General features: G+C 44.1%; 2 protein-coding genes across 4 annotated transcripts in view; one reads left to right on the top strand and one right to left on the bottom strand.

Annotated features, from left to right (window-relative positions):
- ccdc78 (coiled-coil domain containing 78) overlaps positions 1 to 21,698 on the top strand; it is a 128,790-nt gene that overhangs the window by 12,315 nt on the left and 94,777 nt on the right. The gene's annotated exons all lie outside the window — the stretch shown is intronic.
- Positions 757 to 21,139, bottom strand: LOC144691259 (uncharacterized). Its single transcript, XM_078559306.1, has 6 exons — positions 20,844 to 21,139; positions 12,259 to 12,369; positions 7,780 to 7,824; positions 5,699 to 5,794; positions 2,363 to 2,467; positions 757 to 1,000 (listed from the first exon to the last, which is right to left on the bottom strand). The coding sequence occupies exons 2-6, from the start codon at positions 12,341 to 12,343 to the stop codon at positions 978 to 980; spliced, it is 354 nt and encodes a 117-aa protein (XP_078415432.1). The 5' UTR covers positions 12,344 to 12,369; positions 20,844 to 21,139; the 3' UTR covers positions 757 to 977.

Raw genomic sequence — 21,698 nt, 5'->3', positions numbered from 1 at the left:
TCATACTATGTGCGTAGTCGGCCCCCTCAAAGTGGGTGATGTTGAGAACCTGAAAAGTTTGATGGGCCGAATGGCCTAATTTCTGCTCCTACGTCTTATGGTCTAAAAGGATTCAGAGGAGGGATACTAGATTGATGGCTTTAAAGGCTCTTAGTTACCATCATAGATTTAAGGAGTTGGGCCCTTTAGCTCGAGTAAAGCATTGACATTAGGGCTTTGATTGAGTAATTCAAAATAATGAAGTGATTAGATTGTGTTCATGCGGATAGGCTGGTTGAATTTGTTGGGAAAAGGAGAACCAAGAGACACGTGTAACTGTTACATAAACAAAGATCTTAGGACGGACGTAACGAGATAGTCTCCTTTTCAGAAGTTCATTGACTTTGGGATACGTTGTTGGGTTGTCCAGTGATTGTGATTTGTTGCAATCGTTCAAAAGCGAGCTGAATGAGTTCCTGGTTCTGATCGGATCATGCAGTTGGGATGTTGGCTGATGTGCCTCAAATGTGATTTCCTGGAAATTATTTTGATCACCTTCAAGGGTCAGAGGAATTTTGCAGATTTTTTTCTCTCTCTGATTTAGCAAGAGTTCTTTTCTATGGTTCTTATATTTCGTAGGAAGTAGTTGCTAGTAGCCTAGGGGAATGTGTTGCTCAATTGCACTCTGGCCAGATTTGGTGAGCCAGCTGGTCTTTTTCTGTCCGTCGGTTTTTTGTCTGTGCGCGTGTGCTCATAAAGTTAAGGGAGTTAGAAGCTAGTTCGCAAGTGCCGATCTTTATTAATTGCTTCAGTGTGTCCGTCGCCACTTTAGACGGGCATGTCCAAGACCACAATCGGCATCTTTGCCTTGCGGTTTGCAGTCTGTCCTTTCATTTGCAACTTATTTCAAGGGTAATGGTGAAGCGACTGTGCTACAAATCCCACCATGCCAGCGTGCCAAAGATCAGTCACTGTGTGCAGGCTCTGGTAACATCGACCTACGATTTGGGCAACTGTTTCCCTGCAAAAGACAGACAGCAATTAGGAAATGGTTTATTTACAGTCACAAATCCCCTTTGTTGATCATTCTCATCTTGTCTTTTATCCGCCGAAAACTATATTCTGAAACCTACAATCTGCATCTTGCAGCAACCCAAAAATCACAGTTACTTGCTGCATGTGGATCAGGCCCTGATGTCTGTCAATGTCTTTTTTTAATTACAATGTTGCGGTTTAAATGGCAACTACATTGTTAAACAGGTGATGGGTATTTGTACACCTATGAATGGGGATAGCTGGGACACTGGGGGTTGGGAGTAGTGTTGACTGTGAGCTACGTCATAAACAAACTCTCTCCAGCAAAGAAAGCAGCTGTGTCTTTGCTTTAACTTCACCAACAGGCGTGGATCCGAGTAACAACGTCTGTGTTCCTTTGTTGTAAGAGGAAACAAAATGTTGGATATCTAGGCAGAACTGGAAATAAAAAAAAAACACAAGATGCCATGGACCATAAGCTAGCTCCTGTTTTATATAGACTGTGTGTCTGAACTACAGAAACCCGTTGCCACAGTTATGAGAGCTCCAGATCAATTTATTAAGAAATTTAGTTCCATGTGTAGAGTTTCTTCATGGCTAACGGGGAGTGCCTGCTCTCTCACTGATCCACCTTATTTAGCTGAGAGCTTCAGGTGCAAATTCTATGCTGACTGAACCTTAACTCCTGTTTGGGCAGCATTTTCCCCCCTTTTGTGGCGGGGGGGGGGGGGGGGGGATTTGTGCGGGAGCGGGTGGGTTCCTGATCGGCGCACCCAGTGTGACATCCGCCCGGAAGTGCTATGCGCTCCCAATTCGGGCGGGGGTGGGGATTCCCTGAGCAGGTCTGTGCGCATGCGTGCGGAAGAGCGCACAGATCTCCCTGAGGCACAGTGCTGCCTCAGGGAGATCAGTTGAAGTTTTAAAAATTTATTGAAGGTAAGAAAAAATATTCCTGACATGTACCCTGATGTAACACTGTCACATGAGCTGGGACATGTCCATTACTTTTATTTAAAAATTTCCCAAACATTTTAAATCCCTCATGAAACCTCATCCCGCCCATAGGTGAGGTTTCATGCTTTTTCGGAAGGCTGCCTGGGCTTTTCGCCTGCCCGCCAACCTTAAGGTTGGACGGCAGGTCCATTAATCACTTTAATTACTTTTTATAATGGCCTTAATAGGCCGTTGAGTTGGCTGCGCGCCCGCCGAACTGAAAATCTAAATGACGCTGGGTGACATCGGGATGCCTGCCCGACATCATCCAGCGTCATTTTACGCTCCCGCTCGCAGACCGGAAAATGCTGCCCTTTGTTCCTGTAATTAAAGTGTAACCAAAGTGTTTACATACCTGTGTTTTTAGCTGCAGAAGTACTCTGACTGGGCAGCTCAGAGTCAGAGCTCAACGGAGCTGAATAATGATCAGGGATTGAAGAAATGGTTGGGCTGAAATCAGCTGGAAAAGAAATCTAATTGAAATCGATACTAAAGTACACAGATAAACTAAACTATGTTTTGCTTTCTGCCAGAGTAAAGTATTTCAAAATCCCTGTTTTTAATATTTGTGAAATTGTGAGTTACCCAGTGTTTTATTTCAGCATTTTTAAAAATAATTTTTTTACAGCGACAGTTCGAAATTAAGCTATTTTTAATGGTTTTAGGCACCACGTATTATCACATTTTTATTAAAAAGCACAGATAAAAACGATTACGATACTAAATAAAAGTTGTTTTGCTTAGGACGAAACAGCAAATTATTCATTAGCTTATTTATATAATTGAAGAGCATCCCACACCCATTGTGTTGGAAAGTCTGTTCATCCTTGTCTGCCCGTGAATAGAGAAATAGAGAGAGGCTTTTTGAAACAGGAAGGCTGCGAGAGCAGTCAGTCTTTTACAGAGTGAGTGGTAAAAGCTGTCAACAGACTCAAAGCTAAAATTGCGGTCAGAACAGTTAAAAGATGTCTTGCATATGTCAAATCGGATAACCCACTTACATGGGGAACTGTGGCATGTTATTTACTTTATTATCATTATGTGAAGATAACTTCTACTGATTGTTAGGTGAATTTGATCAGTGTATGTTCACTTATTGTGAGATAAAGCAGCTGATCAATTTGTCCTGCCTATTGAGTCACCAGTACTAACTTGGGCAGAATTTTCCTCTTGGTGGGCGGGCTTGGTGGGGGTGGAGGTGCCGGCGGAGGTCGGGAAGGTGACCGCTGCCCGCGGTCGGGAAGGTGACCGCTGCCCGCGATCGGGAACGGACCGTGATTTCACGCTGACGGACCAATTAGGGCCCGCCCAGCGTGAAAGGCGCCTGGGGAAGCTCCATGAAGGGGCGGGCGGGGGCCGGGGCATGATGTCGGCCCGATCCAATAGCGACCCAGCGGCTGATTCAAAAGTGGCCCAGGCAGCCCCCGGAAGGTTCTGCCACGGAAGGATGCTGAACTCTCCATGGATTCTGGTGCGGTTGGACACGACAGGCGGGAGGAGGGAAGGTTGGCGGGGCGTTTCTCCGACGGGTGCCTCACAGCCCTCCTGGAGGAGGTAGCAGCCAGGAGGGAAACCCTTGTCCCCAGGGATGGGAGAAGGAGGCCCCTGCACCTCACCAAAAAGGCCTGGGAGGAGGTAGCATCCAGGGTCAGCAGCCACGACGTGGTGAGGTGCACATGGGTGCAGTGCCGGAAGTGCTTCAACGATCTGCTGAGATCGGGAAGGGTGAGTACTGTGTTGGCATGGGTCAGTGTGCAGAACAGTGGACCTCAGGGGTATTAGAGTGTGAACGGCAACTGCCAATGATGCCGGAGCTGGCAAAAGGGGTGAGCCCTGGCTGCTTGGGCTGAGTGCCTTGCAGCTCAAGGGCCACGAATCAGGTGAGCCCTGCAAGATGTTCCTCAGGTGGGGTTGGCCAGGCTGCAATAGCGCTGCAGGTAGAGAGGGGACTAATCAATGCTCCTCTTTCCTTTCAGGAGAAGCGGAGCCATAACAATATTGAGAGGTCACGGACTGGCGGGGGACCCCCACACCTAATCCTCACGCGCTATGAACAGGAGGCACTGGAGCTCGGCAGGCAGAGTGCACCTCGGTCAACCGACTGCAGTGAGGTTGGGGTGCCAGACGAAGATAAGATTGCAGTGCACTGAGGTGAGAATGTCAGTTATTGCAACCAATCTAGTGTAGTCTCTATAGTGATGTGAGCCTCGAAACTGGAGTCCCCGTTGATCATCAAAAGTTGAGAGCACCATGATGCAAATCTCTGTTGTCTCACCAGGGTGCCTGGCATGCACATGACAGCATCCTGACTTAAATTAATGACATGTCATGGGAGCTGCCAGGGTACCTTGCACAGACTTGCTGCATATTGTGATCACACAATTCCTGCACGTTCCTGGAGTGGAATCCCTTCCTGTTGATGAAGACTCCCGGCTCACCCACTGGCGCCTTGACAGCCACATGTGTGCAGTCGATGGCACCCTGGATGTGGGGGAACTCAGCAATCGCTGCAAAACCTCTGGCTCGCTCAGCCTGGCTGGCATCATTCGTACAGTAATGAATGAAAGTTAATGCACACCTGAACACCAGTTTGATGCAACTATGAACAGCTGATTGGGAGACTTCACACAGATCCCCCACTGAGCCCTGGAAATATATATATTTTATCGGCCATTTTATGTCAAGATATCAGTCATTTATCTCAATGTATGTTCGCTACTTTACATTTGTTAGAGAGAAAAAATTTGTTCTGAATGACCGTTTTTGCATCAAACAACAGAATGAGTCGTATCAGTTAATGCAAAACAGTTAGCCTATTGTATATTTTTACACCAATAAAATATATAATATGGGAGAATGGAGCTCGCTACCTTATTAGAAGCACAGACATGCGCTTTGTGCAGTCAGGCTGCCGAGGGCACCCTGATGAGGCATTCCTCATAATCGGCAAGACGGAATGGAATGAGTTAAACTAGAAGAATAAGGCTTTGCCTGCCCCTAATTATAATATAAACTTCACCAAGAATGAGCAACGGAATAGATTAGATTATAATGCGGAGTGTTTAAACCTGTGGTTGTGAGGCTATAGAAAGTAACATCATTAACAGTAAGCAAATTAATCTATGGATAATGAGAAAATTACTGAAGGAAAGCAGCTAAATTCTACTAGGTGCCAAGAAACGTGCCCTTGTAAGTCAGATTAGAAAGGCTCCAACGGTCTTGCATTATGTTCATACCAAAGGCATGCCAGAAGACAAAGGGGAATCAAATGATATAGATGGATCGCTACAGGGTAGATAGAGTGGGGAGGGGGGAGCTTCACCTTTGGACAACCAGAGTTCAACTTCAGGGTGGCTAAGATTCCATTTACTTATTTAATGTTTAATAAGCTTCCTCATTCTACGCTGAGATGGAATAATATCCCATCCAAAGGTGAAGAGATCACATGGCAGTGCATGATCTATCCCAGTAAGCCAAATACAATACAAGTGTTTCACCACGTTTGTCCCTAGGTATGAAACAGGTAAAAACTCACAGTAGTCACAGTAGTTGTAGGGCTTTGTGATCTGCTTAAGGGAAGTGGGGGTGGAGGGCAGTAGCCAGTGATAGTTAAATCAAGGGAATAGTTAGCAATAAAAATCCCAAAATGTACAATCCCTTTTATAATGTAAAATCTGAGAGGCTTTCTTACATAATGTTCCTGCAGTAGTGGGACTGGGCTGATCAGGGCTGGTCAATGGAGATGAGTAATTGGTAAACATTGGAGGAGCTGAAGAATAGAAACCACCTAGAGAAGAAAAGCAGCATTCAAATCAAGTAAGTAATGATGCAAAAAGTTCAAATAAAGTGAACTGTGATAAATGGATCCCAAGCCAGACGGTGACGTATGAAGCTAGACACAAATCCTTATCATGCTAGTTGGTTTATTTACAGAATTCAGCATTACATATGTCTGCCTCCTACCCAGTAACCTGGTGTCACAGCAGTCTCTCTTTATAAGTGCTCCAAGTACTTAAATAATACCCTTGACCTGTGTATTTTAATAATAGAATGAACATACCATTAATGCTATGGGCTGGATTTACTCCCAAAAATCAGGCAACATATGGGTAGAAAATGAAGGAAAGTCAGGTGAAGAGGTCTACAGTGCATTGTTGCCCCCTATTATTGTTGACCTTAATTTTTCTTCCACAGCCACAGCAATGTATGCCTTCTGACCCCTGAGCCCCCTCGCCACCACCCCCACCCACCCACCCACCCACCCAACTTCATGTAAGTACTGATAGGGTGGAAGGACCCACGACCCACTGGTTTCACTGCTGCTATCACTGGGCCCAGGGACTGCCAGAAGAGGGGTGCTGGTTGACACTGAGTTCACAATAGAATGTTGGTAGACTCCTTTTAGGATCTGGCCAACCATTACCTCCTCGGCCAACATCACGAAAGCAGATTATCTGATCATTATCACATTTCGGTTTGTGGGAACTTGTTCTGCACTAATTGGTTTGTTATGGACTGGAGAGAGAGATAAACTGATCACCCCCAATTCCTTTTCCTTTCTGATGGTAATTAGTGCAGTTTAATTTTGATAAGACTGGTGTGTGTTCCCAAACTGCCCGTTAGCATGCTGCCAATTTAAAGTCACCAGCAGCAGACTTTCATGGATTTAAATTGAGGAGTGTTATTTATTCACACACTCACCCCGGAAAGGTCTATCGCTATGTCAATCACGCAACGCGCACACCCAAGAAAGATATAATTAAAGAAGGTAGTACATTTGTACAAGTATTAAGCTAAACAGAATAATTAACAATCCATATGCCATTGAGAGTCCAGTGAAGGAAGGAGCTTTTCCCACTTTGGAATTGAAGTTCAGGTAAATTTAGATGGCTGGGGTCAAACCCAGATTAACTGCAGGGTTCCTTTGAAGTAAAGACTGTAGGCAGGCCCTAATGGCTGTTACAACCAGAGGTCCAATTTCTTACAGGTGAACTTTGAATTGTTCAAACAGGTTGGAGGTTGCTTAAAGTCTTTAAAGCCTCACAAGCTTTGAGAAGGCAAGATGACATGGCCTTTCTTTGCAGCTGTGATGTTGTTGCTAACGTTCTGCAGACTGCCCGGTCTCTCAGTTTTTGGATAAAAGGATTTCCAAATCGGAGAGCAGTTTCAATCACATGATGAATGGCCTTTGATACAATGGTGAAGAAGGAGTTTCAGTCACATGGTCAAAAGCTATTGGTATACAATAGAAGGTAGATAGTGGTCTTTAGCAATTCATTGTGGATACTCAGATTTGATAGTCCTTGTTGGTTACATAGCAGACCCAGAGTCACAGAGTCCGGGAGTTTATTGTCCCTGTGTTTTGGAGTAAGCTTTGACAATAACTGGTGTGAAATTCCACAGAAGGTACTGTTTAGGCATGTCCATTCAAGAGAGACCCCTGCCATTATAATCCAATTTTGAACTTTCCAGAAAACTTGCTAGATTTTCGAAGTTGCAAGGTCAGCCCTCGGCAGCCATCAGGGTCCAATTTAAAAGGAATACAGTTCTTTTTTAAAAAAAAAATTATAAAACGCTCATGCCTGCACCAGCATGAAGGGCTATAAAGTGCTTTGGGACAGCCTGAGGTCCCGAAAAGTGCTATATAAATTTAATTCTTACTTTCTTTTATTGGACGCCACCCCTCTTGTTTCCCTCTCTTTTACCTGTTTTAAGCCTCTACCCTTCTTACCCTGACTGTTTTTGTAAGTAAAGAGAAAGAGACTTTCATACCTGGCATTCCAGCTGCAGAGGCCATAGGAGGGGGCTGTGTGTAGCCTGAATAAGGTGAAGGTGAAAATAAGCATTCATAGGCGAAACCAAAATAATTCATAATTTTGCTTGAAATAAGCAATTATGCACAGGATGTATAGAAAGTTCCTGTTCAAAATTATAAGGAGCTTTGATCTTCGATCCTTCGTAAACTTGGTCATTCAAAACTCTTTTACTCAATTCCTAACTCATAAAAAGTCCCATTGACCCAACACCCCTGTGCTTGCAGAGCTGTATTGGTGCCTAATTAAGCAATGCCTCAAATTCTCACCCTTGTCTTCAAATCTCTGTACAACCTTGCCTCTCTCTATCCCTTTATCATTTCTTTCAGCCCCACAATCCTAACAAGATATCTGCGCTCCTCTAATTCTGGTCTTTTGAGCATCCCCGATATTAATCGATTCCCCATTGGTGGCTGTGCCTTAAACTGCCAAGGCCCTAAGCTCTGGAAATCTCCCCCTCTCTATTCTTCTCTTTCCTGCTTCACTAAAATCTACCTATTTGACCAAGCATTTGGTCATCAGCCCTAATAGCCCTGTATGTGGCTCGGGACCAAATTTTATTTGATTATGCACCTGCAAAAGCACCTTGGAACATTTTACCATGTTAAAGGCGTTATATAAATACAAGTTGTTGCATAAATGAGGAGAAAGTGTTTTCACTGGCAGGAGGGTCAACAAGCAGAGGACACAGTTTTAAGATAATTGGCGAAAGCACCAATTGTGAGGCGAGGAGAGTTTATTTTAATGCAGCAGCTTGCTATGATCTGGAATGCACTGCCTGAAAGGGTAGTGGAAGCAGATTCAATAGTAACTTCCAAAAGGGAATCTGATATAGACTTGAAAGGTAAATTTTTTTTTATAGGGTTAGGGGGATATAGCAGGGGATTGGGGTCTAATTAGTTGCTCTTTCAAAGAGCTGTGATAGGCACAACCGGCTGAATGCCCTCCTTCTGTGCTTATGGTTCTATGACAGCGGACTGAGAGTTCATCTGTGCGCTGAGGTGGAGTACAGCAGGGTTAGTTCAATGTTGGATACCCACCTGCTCCTCTTAAATGAACAGTCCCTGGTCTATCAGTGTTGGGCAGATGCCTTGTCATTGCTTGTTCCGAATTTTAGCGGAGGAATTCATGATAAGATTGAACAACTTTTGATGAGTTTATTTTATCAATCACTTGTGCTTTGCCACAGTGTAAGCTAAACATTGGCATAGATGCAGCAGTTGCGCTGAACACGCTTAGAAAAATGAATTCACTTTTTCAGGCATTTGGATAATATTCTGTTCTCAGCATTAATATGAAATGAGCACCTTCCTCCTTCCCGTGATAAATAGGTGAAAATAGAAATGTGATACATCCACAATACAGCAGTGAGATTAGACCTATAAATTTATTAAAGCCATTGATTGATGAGCTCCCTTTGTTCCAAGGACTTTGTGCAAAGAGACCATTGTTCTAACTTGCTGACTTAGGGGGATATGCTGCTCAGAGTCAGTTGTCACTCTCACATCTGAGTCAGAGGATTGTGGGTTCAAGTCCTACTACAGAAATTTGAACGTTTAACCCAAGCTGCTAATCCAGTGCAGTACTGAGGGAGTGCAGTTCTGTCTTTTGGGGGTGGTGGTGACATGTCACAGTTCACTCAGGGAGTCCAAGTTGCTGTGGCAACATGCACTTTTACAGGCATGTTGTAGTCTGGAGCTGTGGATGGTGATTATCGAGGCTCTAAATTTTGTCCTATCATATGGCTGACCAGGAATCTCTCCCACTCTTACCACCTGCCAATTGCATCCTGGAAGGATTTGCAGGTTGATAATGAACCTGTTTGGCCACCTTACGAATGCACATTCCTTGGCCATTAAATACTGAAGTGGGACTTGAACCCAGAGCTTCTCAGTCAGCGGCAGGGATGCTACCCTCTGTCCCACAAGACCTCCCTGTCTTTTGAGCAAGACATTAAGCCAAGTCCTAATCTGCCCCTCAGGTGGGTGTAAAATATCCCATGGCACCATTCAAACAAGAGCAGAATATTTTTTCTCATGACCGATATTTATCTCTCAATTATCACCTAAAAGACAGATTCACTGGGTCATTATCTTATCGCTATTTGTGGGAGCTTGCTGTGCCCAAATTTAGGTGATCTCAGCCAAGGTGGGCATACTACAGTTAGCCTCAGGATGCATGGCCTGGGTGGGTGGGAGAGGAGGAAATTAGTCAGAATTCCTACTTCTGATCGCTATCTAGTGATTCCTGCTAACATTCAACTTTGCCCAACAGGGGCAACAGCAGATCAGCCTCCTTAATACACCTGCCTGATATTCCATTCCACTGAAGTTAATCAGGTTGGTTGTATAATGGGCAGCTGAGCTGCTAGTGCCTGTTTTTCCTCAGTTGAAGTTAATTCCCCTATGTGGATGGACATTAAGCAAGTACAGAATCAAGCCAAATACTCATCATCCAGACAAGTCATACCAAGCACAAAGGAAGAAAGTTGTGATGGTTGAAGACAAATCATCTCAACCTCAAGAACATTGTTGCAGGAGTTCCTCAGAGCAGTGTCCAAGGGCCAGCTATCTTCAGCTGCTTCATTAATTATCTTCCTTCCATCATAACGTCGGAAGTGGCGATGTTCGCTGATGATCGCACAATGTTCAGCACCATTTGTGACTCCTCAGATACTGAAGCAGTCCATGTCCAAATGCAGCAAGACCTGGACAACATTCGGGCTTGGGCTGACAAGTAGCAAGTAACATTCGTGCCACACAGGCAATGATCATCTCCAACAAGAGAGAATTCAACCATCTCCCCTTGACATTCAATGGCATTACCATTGTTGAATCCCCCACCGTCAACATCTTGGGGGTTACCATTGACCTGAAGCTGAACTGGACAAGCCATGTGAATACAGTGGCTACAACAGCAGGTCAGAGGCTGGGAATTCATGTTCAAACTCTGCAAAGTCTTTCCACCATCAACAAGGCACACAGCAAGATTGTGATGGAATACTCTCCACTTTCTTGGATGAGTGCAGCTCCAACAATACACAGGAAGTTCAATATCAACCAGGACGAAGCAGCCCACTTGACTGGCATCCCAAACGCCACCTTAAGCACTCACTCCCTCCATCACTGGCAACTTGTGGCAGTAATGTGTACCATCCAGAAGATGCACTGCAGAAATCTGCCAAAGCTCCTTTGAGCAGCAACTCTCAAACCTGTGAATGCTACCACTAAGAAGAACAAGGGTAGCACCACCATGAGCAAGTACCCCTCCAAATCATCCCGACTTGGGAAATGAATCACCATTCCTTCATCCTCACTGGCTCAAAATCCAGGAACTTCTCTGCCTAACAGAACTGTGGGAGTACCTGCAAAGCGTGAACTGCAGCGGTTCATAAAAAGTGGCTCGCCACCATCTTTTCAAGGGCAATTAGGGATGGGCAATAAAAGCTGGCCTTTCCAGAAATGCTCTCACCCCACAAATGAATAAATAAAAAAATGCAACAGTCAATTTGCACACAGCAATATTCCACAGACTGTCCTGACATTAACCAGACTATTTGTTTCATTCCCTTCCTCTTTGAATAGTGCTATGGGACATTTACATCCACTTGGGAGGGCAGACGGGTCTTCAGTTTAGCATCCTACCTTGTGGAATACAAGAATAACAATTTTGAAATTGGGTTCCATCCTTTGTTTCGCCCTCAATATTGCTGAAAAAAGGAGAGTCAAGCTGCCGAAGCTTTCCTTGCGCTCAGCAGGACAAATGCAAGAATGCCAAATTTCAAACAATCACCACAATTTATACTACAGGAGAATAAAGTGCTGATTGGTTGGCAAGTCGACACTGATTGGCAAAGGTGATGTCATGGAGAAAGCAATGGGGAACTATATGCTCTGCAAGCTTCAAAGGCGCAAGGCTTGAACATATTCCTTTTGTTTGCAGTGAGCATGTCCCTGGGTATGAAAGTATGTCACTTCTAGCAAGTGTAAGTGAGCCACATTATGAGCTCAACTGATTCCCTTAAACTGGTTATTAGTTTAGCTATTAGCACACTGTGGATTGTCCAGCAAGTGCTGCCCAATCACAGAATCACATCTACCAGTAGGTGTTTTGTTTTGAGTTTTGCAAGGGTGGGCTGGTTGAGTACGGTCTGTACCCTGCCTATTATGAATAAATGAAGGAAACTCTTTCGAGTTATCAACAGTCACAGATTGCAACTCTTTCGAGTACAATCACAGTTCTTGGTTTCCGGGAGTGGGACATGAACCCACAACCCTCTGATTCAAAGGCGAGGGTGGATAAATGAAGGAACATGCTGTCAGTACGACTGCATCCTGAAGAGGTCATTTGGCAGGTTGTGTTTTTTTTGCGAGGAACGACCATATCCAGAAACCCAGCCTGAACCCATCATAAACCAACACTCGAGGAGTTTTCTTACCTGATGTTCCAGCTGGAGTGAAGTTTTGAGGGGGTTGCGTGGAACCAAAGTGTGATGGAGATGGAGGTCCATAAGGAGCATACATAGGAGGAACTGGTGCATAGTAACCACCTGGGGAAAAATAGTTATTTCAATTGAATCTTTGAAGGTGGCTGGACAGGTTATCAAAATGGGTAATAATGGATATAGTATCCTGGGTTTTATAAATAGAGGCATAGAGTATAAAAAACAGAAAGTCATACTAAACCTAAATAAAAAAACTAGCTCAGTCCCAGCTGGGGTATTGTGTCTAATTCTGAGCACCACACTTTAGGAAGGACAAGAGAGGGAACAGATGTGGTTTTACTGGAATAGTGCCAATCATGAACATAGGAGTGGGTGTATGCCTTTTGGCCCCTCTAGCCTGCTCCGTTGTTTAACTAGATCATGGCTGATCTTCTACCCCAACGCCATCTTCCCACACTATCCCCGTGTCCCTTGATGTCATTGGTATCTCGAAATCTATCGGCCTCTGCTTTGAATATGCTCGATGACTGAGCTTCCACAGCCCCCTGGAGTAGAGAATTCCAAAGATTTACCATCCTCTCAGTGAAGAAATTCCTCCTCATCTCAGTCCTAAATGGTCTACCTCTTATTCTGGGAGTATGCCCCCTAGCTCCAAACCCACCAACCAGGGGAAGCATCCTTCTTGCATCCACCCTGTCAAGCCCTGTAAGAATTTTCTATGCTTCAATGAGATCACTTCTCATTCTTCTAAACTCTAGAGAATACAGGCCCAGTCTCCTCAATCTCTTCTCATAGGACAATCCCACCAGCCCTTGGATTGCCCTAGTGAACCTTTGTTGCAGTCCTTATGTGGCCAGTATATCCTTCCTCAGGTAAGGAGACCAAAACTGCACACAATACGCCAGGTGTGGTCTCCAAAGTCTCTACACAACTGCAGCAAGACTTCCTTACTCCTTACTCAAATAAAACATAGAAATATAGAAAATAGGAGCAGGAGTAGGTCATCCAGCCCTTCGAGCCTGCTCTGCCATTCAATATGATCATGACTGATCCTCTATCTCAATGCCATGCTCACGCTCTCCCTCCATGCCCCTTGATGCCTTTAGTGTCTAGAAATCTATCTATTTCCTTCTTAATACATTCAGTGACTTGGCCTCCACAGCCTTTCTGTGGTAGAGAATTCCACAGGTTCATCACCCTCTGAGTGAAGAAGTTTCTCCTCATCTCAGTCCTAAATAGCCTACCCCATATCCTGAGATTGTGACCCCTTGTTCTAGACCCAGCCAGAGGAAATATCCTCCCTACATCCAGTCTGTCCATCCCTGTCAGAATTCTTTATGTTTCAATGAGATCCCCTCTCATTCTTTTAAACTGCAGTAAATACAGGCCTAGTCATACCAATCTCTCCTCATACGACAATCCTGCCATCCCACGAATCCGTCTGGTGAACCTTTGCTGCCCTCCCTCAATGGCAAGTATATCCTTTCTTGGGTAAGGAGACCAAAACTACACAATACTCCAGGTGTCACCAAGGCCCTGTACGGCTGCAGTAAGACATCCTTTCTCCTGTACTCAAGTCATCTCGCAATGAAGGCCAACATACCATTTGTCTTTTTAATTGCTTGCTGCACCTGCATGCTTGCTTTCAGTGATTGGTGTACAAGGACACCCAGGTCCCTTTGTGCATCAAGATTTCCCAATCAATCACCATTTAAATATTACTCTGCCATTCTGCTTTTCATACCAAAGTGGATAACCTCACACTTATCCATGTTATACTGCATCTGCCATTTATTTGCCCACTTACTCAACTTGTCTAAATCGCCTTGAAGCCTCTTCACCACTCTCATTCCCACCAAGTTTCGTGTTGTCAGCAAACTTGGAGATATTACATTTGGTTCCCCCATCCAAATCATTGATATATATTGTGAATAGCTGGGGCCCAAGCACTGATCCCTGTGGTACCCATTAGTCACTGCCCGCCGCTCCAAAAAAGACCCATTTATTCCTTCTGTTTCCTGTCTGCTCACCAATTCTCAATCCATGCCAATATAATACTCCCAATCCCATGTGCTTTAATTTTGCACACTAACCTCTTATGTAGGACTTTATCAAAAGCCTTCTGAAAATCCAAATACACCACATCCACTGGTTCTCCCTTATCTATTCTGCTAGTCACGTCCTCAAAAAACTCCAGTAGGTTTGTCAAACATGATTTACCTTTCATAAATCCATGTTGACTTTGTCTAATCCCATTGATATTTTCTCAGTGTCCTGATATCACATCCTTTATAATAGACTCCAGCATTTTCCCTCCTACTGATGTTAGGCTAACCAGCCTAGAACTCGCTGATTTCTCCCTCCCTCCTTTTTTAAATAGTGAGGATACATTTGCCACCCTCCAATCTCCCAGGACTGTTCTAGGATCTACAGAATTTTGGAAGATGACAACCAATACATCCATTATTTCCATGGTCACCTCCTTTAGTACTCTGGGATGTAGATTATCAGGCCTTGGCAATTTATTGGCTTTCAGTCCCATTAATTTCTCCAGCACTATTTTTTTCACTAATACTGATTTCCTTCAATTCTTCCTGATCACTAGACCCTTGGTTCCCTAGTATTTCTGGGAAGTTATTTGTGTCTTCCTCCGCAAAGACAGAACTAAAGTAATTGTTTAATTGCTCTGCCATTTCCTTGTTCTCTGTTATAAATTCTCCCATTTCGGACTGTAAGGGACCTACATTTGTCTTCACTAATCTTTTTCTTTTTGCATACTTATAGAAGCTTTTACAGTTCTCTTTCATGTTCCTTGCAAGTTTACTCTCATACTCTATTTTTCCCCTGTTAATCAATTTCTTGGTCCTCCTTTGTTGAATTCTAAACTGCTCCCAATCCTCAGTCTTGCTACTTTTTCTAGCAACTTTATATAACTCCTCTTTGGATCTCATACCATCCTTAATTTCTTTCATTAGCCATGGTTGGGCTGCTTTTCCTGATGTGTTTTTGCACCAGAAAGGAATGTATAACTGTTGCAATGCATATATTCGTTTCTTAAATATTAACCATTGCCTATCCACTGTCATGACTTTTAATGAAGTTCCCCAATCTATCTTAGCCAAATCACACCTCATACCTTTGTAATTTCCTTTGTTTAGATTTAGGACGCTAGTTTCAGATTGGGCTACTTGACTTTCCATCCAAATGAAGAATTCTATCATGTTATGGTCACTGTTCCCTTAAGGACCCTGCACAACAAGGTTATTAACTTACCCCTTCTCATTGCACAATTACAAATCTAGGATAGCCTGTTCCCTAGTCAGTCCCTCAACATACTGGTCTAAAAAAGCATCTTGTACACACTCCAGAAATTCATTTGCCAAAGTATTATTGCTAATACTGTGAAGAAGGGCCATAAAGACTCAAAACATTAACTCTGCTTCTCTCTCCACAGATGCTGTCAGACCTACTGAGTTTTTCCAGCATTTTCTGCTTTTATTTCAGATTTCCAGCATCCACAGTATTTTGCTTTTATATTATTGCTAATTTGGTTTGCCCAGTCTATATGTAAAGTTACCCCTGATTACTGGAGCACCCTTGTTACATGCATCTTTAATTTCTTGTTTAATGCCATCCTCTACCTTACCACTACTGTTTAGAGACATCTAGACAACTCCTACTATTTTTTTCTGCTCCTTGTTGCTTCTTAGCTCCACCCAGACTGATTCTAAATCTAGATTTTCTGAGCCAATATCCCCTCTCACTACTGCACTGATTTCATCCTTAACTAATAACACCACGCCACCTCCTTTTCCTTTTTGCCTGTCCTTCCTAAATATCGAGCACCCTTTGACATTCAGTGCCCAGCGTTGGTCACCCTGAGCCATACCTCCATAATCGCAATCATATTGTGCTCATTTACATCTATTTGCGCTGTTAATTCATCTACTTTATTGCGAATGCTCTATGCATTGAAATACAGTGCCTTTAGAGGGGTCTTTTTAATATTTTTACACCTTTTTTTGTACAATGGCCCTATTGCTATTAGCCCTTGTTTCCTCTGCTTTCCACTTTTGCTTTCTACTTTCCTGTCTTTCATTCCTATCTTTGTTTCCCTCTCTTGTGTCTCCTCACTCGGGTTCCCATCCCCCTGTCAATCTAGAAAATACCCCTGTGAGGATACTGGTCCTGGTCCTGCTGGGGTACAACTTGCCCAGCTTGTACAGGTCCCATCATCCCCAGAATCAGTGCCAATGCCTCAGGAATCTAAATCCCTCCTTCCAACACCATCTGTCCCATCCCGCATTCATCTGGTCTATTCTCCTATTCCTCATCTCACTAACACGTGGCAGAGTAATCCTGAGATTACTACCTTTAAGGTTCTGCTTTTTAATTTATTTCCTAGCTCACTATATTCTGCTTGCAGGACCTCATTCCTCTTTTTGCTTATGTTGTTGGTACTGATATGGACCATGACCTCTGGCTGTTCACCATCCCCCTTCAGAATGTCCTGCAACTGCTCAGTGACATCCTTGACCCTGGCACCAGGGAGGCAACATACCATCCTGGTGTCACATCTGTGGCCACAGGAACATTTATCTATCTGTTTCCCTTATGAGAGAATCCCCTATCTATATTGCTTTCCCACTTTTTTTCAGCCCTCCCACCCCTGTCCCTGCCCCCGCCCACATGCAGCTGAGACACTCATGATGCCACAGACTTAGCTGTTGCTGCATTCCCCAAGAAACCATTTCCCCCAGCAGTATCCAAAATGGAAAATCTGGTACTGGGAATCCTGTACTACTTGCCTATTGCTTCTGTCTGTGTACTCTTTACCTGTGGCGTGACCACCTCACTGTATGTGCTATCCATGAAGATCTTATCCCTGCGGATGCTCCACAATGACTCCAGCCGCAGCTCCAGCTCCAAAATGCAGATTTCGAGCAGCTGCAGCTGGAGAGATTTCCTGCGTGCATGGTTGCCCTGGACACTGGAGATGCCCATGACTTCCCACATTGCACAGGAGGAGCATTCCACATGACCGAGCTACCCTGCCATGTCTTACCCATAAATTACACCCTTCACTTTTACTTCCTCTAGCTTAGAGAATATTAAGGACAGAAGAAATACTCACCAGGTCCTACTTACCAAGGGCACTGCTCTTCTGAGTGAGAAAAGGTAGAAAATGAAAGGATCCCTCCTTCCTTCTTTGCTGAACTCCCTCTCTCACCAAACTCCATCTTAAGTACTCTAATGCAAAAGCAGCACTGCAGATAGCTTGCTTTTATGCTGTCTGAACTAGCTTCTGAAAACCTGTTTAAGCCATTTAACTAATTTACTAATTTATTCACTGCAGCTGCAAACAGAGCTTATGTAACCCCTGTCTTAAAGCTGGACTAAAACGCACCTTCTCCAAACCTAAGAGCAACTTTTAGTTGGTTGCTAAATTAAAGAAAGTTTAGGCTGTGGATGGAAATTAACTCTTAAAAGTCCCTCTCTCACCAAACTTCAATTTAAGCACTCTAATGCAGCCCAAAGCAGCACCCCCCTTGCAATAAAAGTTAACATAACATTTGCCTTCCTAATTGCTTGTTGCACCTACATGTTAGCCTTCAGTGACTTATGAACAAGGGCACTCAGGTCTTTTTGGACATCAACATTTCCCAATCTCTTCCTATTTAAGAAATACTGTGCATTTCTGTTTTTCCTTCCAAAGTGGATAATTTGACATTTTTCCACATTATATTCCACACTATATTTTTCCACATCGTATTCCATCTGCCATGTTTTTGCCCACTCACAATCTCCTTGAAGCCTCCTCATAACTCACATTCTCACCAATTATTTATGTCATCAGCAAACTTGGAAATATTGCATTTGGTCCCCTCATCCAAATCATTGATATAAACTGTGAACAGCTAGGGTCCCAGTACTAATCCTTGCAGTACCCCCACCAGTCATTGCCGACCATCCTGAGAGAATGATCCACTTATTCCTGGTCTCTGTTTTCTGTCTGTTAACCAATTCTCAATCCATACTAGTATATTTCCCCCAATCTCATGAGCTCTAATTTTGTTTACTAAGCTCCTGTGTGGGACCTTATCAAAAGCCTTCTGAAAATCCAAATACACGGCATCCACTGGCTCTCCTTTGTCTATCGTGTTAGTAATGTCCTTAAAAAGCTCCAACTGGTTTGTCATACATGATTTCCCTTTCATAAATGCATGCTCACTCTGCTCAATCTCACTATTATTTTCTAAATGTCCTGTTGTCACATCCTTTAAGCATAGATTCTAACATTTTCTTTACCACCGATGTCAGGCTAACAGGAGTGTAGTTCCCTGTTTTCTCTCTCTCTCTCCTTTCTTAAATAGCGGGGTCACATTTTCCACCTATCAATTTGCATTCACTGTTCCAGAATCGATAGGATTTTGAAAGATGATCGTCAATGCATCCATTCTCTCTACAGCCACCTCTTCCAACACCCTGGGATGGAGATCATCAAATCCAGGGGATTTATCAACTGTCAGCCCCAGTAATTTCTCCAGCATTACTTTTTTTACGAATACTAATTTCTTTCAGATACTCAATCTCACTCATCCCGTGGCTCCCCAATATTTCAGGGAGGTTTCTTGAATCTTCCTCCATGAAGACAGACAGTAAGCTTTCGTCTAGTTTCTCTGCCATTTCCTTATTACCTATTATAAATTATCCTGTCTCTGCCTGTAATGGGCCCTCATTTGTCTTGACTAACCTTTCCCTTTTAACATAACAATAGAAGCTTTACAGTCTGTTTTTGTGTTCCTTGCTCGTTTAATTTCATATTCTATTTTCTCTTTATCAATTTCTTGTTTCTCTTTTTTGTTGAATTTTAAAATGCTCCCAGTCCTCAGGCTAACTACATTTTTTGGCAACTTTATATGCCTCTCCCTTTGATGTGATAGAACCCTTCACTTCTCTTGTTAGCCGTGGTTGAATCACTTTTCCCACTGGCTTTTTGTGCTTTGAAAGAATGTAAATTTGTTGCAAATTTGTGAAAGGATTGCAGTCATGTGAATACTGGAGAAGCTGGGGCTGTTCTCCTTAGAGAAGTAAAGGTTAAGGAAAGTTTTGATAGAGGGGTTTAAAACCATAAAGGGTTAAGATGAAGTAAAAAAACGAGTAACTGTTAACAATGACTGAAGGGTCAATAAACAGAGGGCACAGATTTAAGGCGATTGGCAAAAAGCTGAGGCGGCACAATGAGTGGTTAGGATTTGGAATCATTGCCTGATCGAGTTGTGGAAATAGGTTCAAGAATGGCATTCAGAAAGGAATTGGATAAATACTTGAAGGAGAAAAATGTGCAGCGATATGGGGAAAGAGCTGGGGGCAGTGGAGCTAACTGGGTTGTTTTTGAAAGAACCAGCACCGACCCGATGGACTGAATGGCCTCATTCTGTGTCTGACTATTTTGGGCTTCTATGGGCTTGACTTTGTGCAGAAGTCCTGTATTTGGAGCCGAAAGCAGGAGGCGACCCTGCTTCAGTTGATGGGGGGACCCCAAAGAGGCACAGTTCTGCTGGTGGACAATTAAGTGATTGCTGCTGAGGCCACCGTCCAATTAAGGCTGGTGTTCCACCTTCAAGAACACTTGGCTCGATCAGAGGAACGGCAACTCAGCAGCGCCACCACTAGTGGTGGCCATTGCTGAGGCTGCAGCTGTAGAAGAGGGTGCCTCAGTGATCAAGGTAGAAGCGGGGTAAGTGGGGCTGGGGGATGCCAGGCCCAGGCAGGAAGGCCCCAGCAATCAGGGAGGGGGGGTGGGGGGGTTGGTTCACAGTGCACATGTGGCACAGTAGCCGCTGGGGCAGCTATTTGCTGCCGGTGGGGGATGGGGAGGGGGCTCTTTTATGGAGCTTGCTGGGAGGCTGCCAGGTGTTGCTGGGCAGTTTCCCCATGCGTCTGTGGGCCACCCCCCGACCTGGGCAAATGCCCATGGAGATGGGAAGAGGCCCTTAATTTTCCATGTAAATAACTCAATTCACTGCTGTGTGGGCAGCTGAACTGCCAATCATTTTGCCGCTGGCCAAACGGCATGATGGTGTGAGTCCAGCAAGCACTCCCCTGTCGCCTTCCTGCACCATTTTGCCGGTCTACTCGCGTAGCTCCCAGCCCATCATCGAAGAGACAATGAAATCCCAGCCTGCGTATCTATAAACAACAATGGACATAGTGACCACGAAATTCCACAGGTTCTCTCTGGGTCTCTCGTTGTTACTGAATGGGAAAGCCATTGTGAGGTGCTCTTCCAGGGCTCACAAAGAAACTTTGGAACTTCCCTAGCCTGGGCTTCAATCCCTATCCGTCTACTGCAATCCCCAACTGGCTCCATCTGCCTTCCTCCTTGACCATTAACCTCAGTGCTGGGAAACCTTTTCCCAAGGTCCCTGGTGGCACATACCACCACAGACAGGAAGTCAGCCATTTAATGAGATCCAGGAGTTAAAATCAACATCAAGCTATTTTCTTCTCCGTTTGCTATTTATTTACCTTAGTGGAGTCATGTATTTGGTGTCGTTATTCCTGCTTCCACCTACCTTTGGGCTTTCTGTGCTCTGCCGTGGCTAATATAATTTCAGGAGTAGTAACAGTTTTAATTGCGTTGGTGCCTGTGACGTTTATACCCTTAATTTTAAAGTTAGCACTTTTTGCAGCTTTTGTGGTGTTGGATCCTATGGATCCTGTTGCCAGTTTGTTGTGAGAGGTGGTCAAGTTGGTGCTATTGATAGAGTTGATCAGCAGATACTCCTTAGGTGGGAACTTTAAGTTTATTTATAAAGGTACTCAGCAGCAACTACATGGGTCCTTTCACTTCAAGCCCCATCTCTACACTACTAACTACAGAGGGTAGCCCACGCTACTCTCCTATTGGGTACTAAAGATCATGTGGTCTTCCTTAACAAACATTATTCTTAAAGGTATATTACACACTAAATAAGGCCATAATTACCACACGTGGCTTAATAGACTTCAGTCAGTCTTGTACTTCAAAGGAGATGGTAAATGCTCTGTTAACTGCAAGCTGAGTGCCCCAATTCTTTTGTAACTGCGGTTAAATTTTAAAAATAATCTACATCTGCAAAACACCCTGGGCAGAATCCTTGTCTCCCGACTCGAAGCAATCCCGAATTGGGGGCGGCAAAGTGGAGGTGTGCGGGGCCGCAATTTTGAATTCCCCTTACAATCCCTGCGCCCAACCATTTTCATCGGGGTGGGTATTATGGCAGATTGCGACCCGACATTCACTTAAAGTGCCGTCCAGTTTGCATTATAAATCCCATCTGGAAATTCAAATTCCCTGCCTTTTGGTATTTTCGAGTTGGCAGGTGGATTCCTGAAGCCTGTGGGAACCGTGCCAGGTAAGTCAGCTTGTGAACCTTGGGGAAAGCCTG

This window comes from Cetorhinus maximus, chromosome 15, assembly GCF_964194155.1.
Source record: "Cetorhinus maximus chromosome 15, sCetMax3.hap1.1, whole genome shotgun sequence".
NCBI classification, from domain to species: domain Eukaryota; kingdom Metazoa; phylum Chordata; class Chondrichthyes; order Lamniformes; family Cetorhinidae; genus Cetorhinus; species Cetorhinus maximus.
This window is presented reverse-complemented; position numbering and strand designations above follow the sequence as displayed.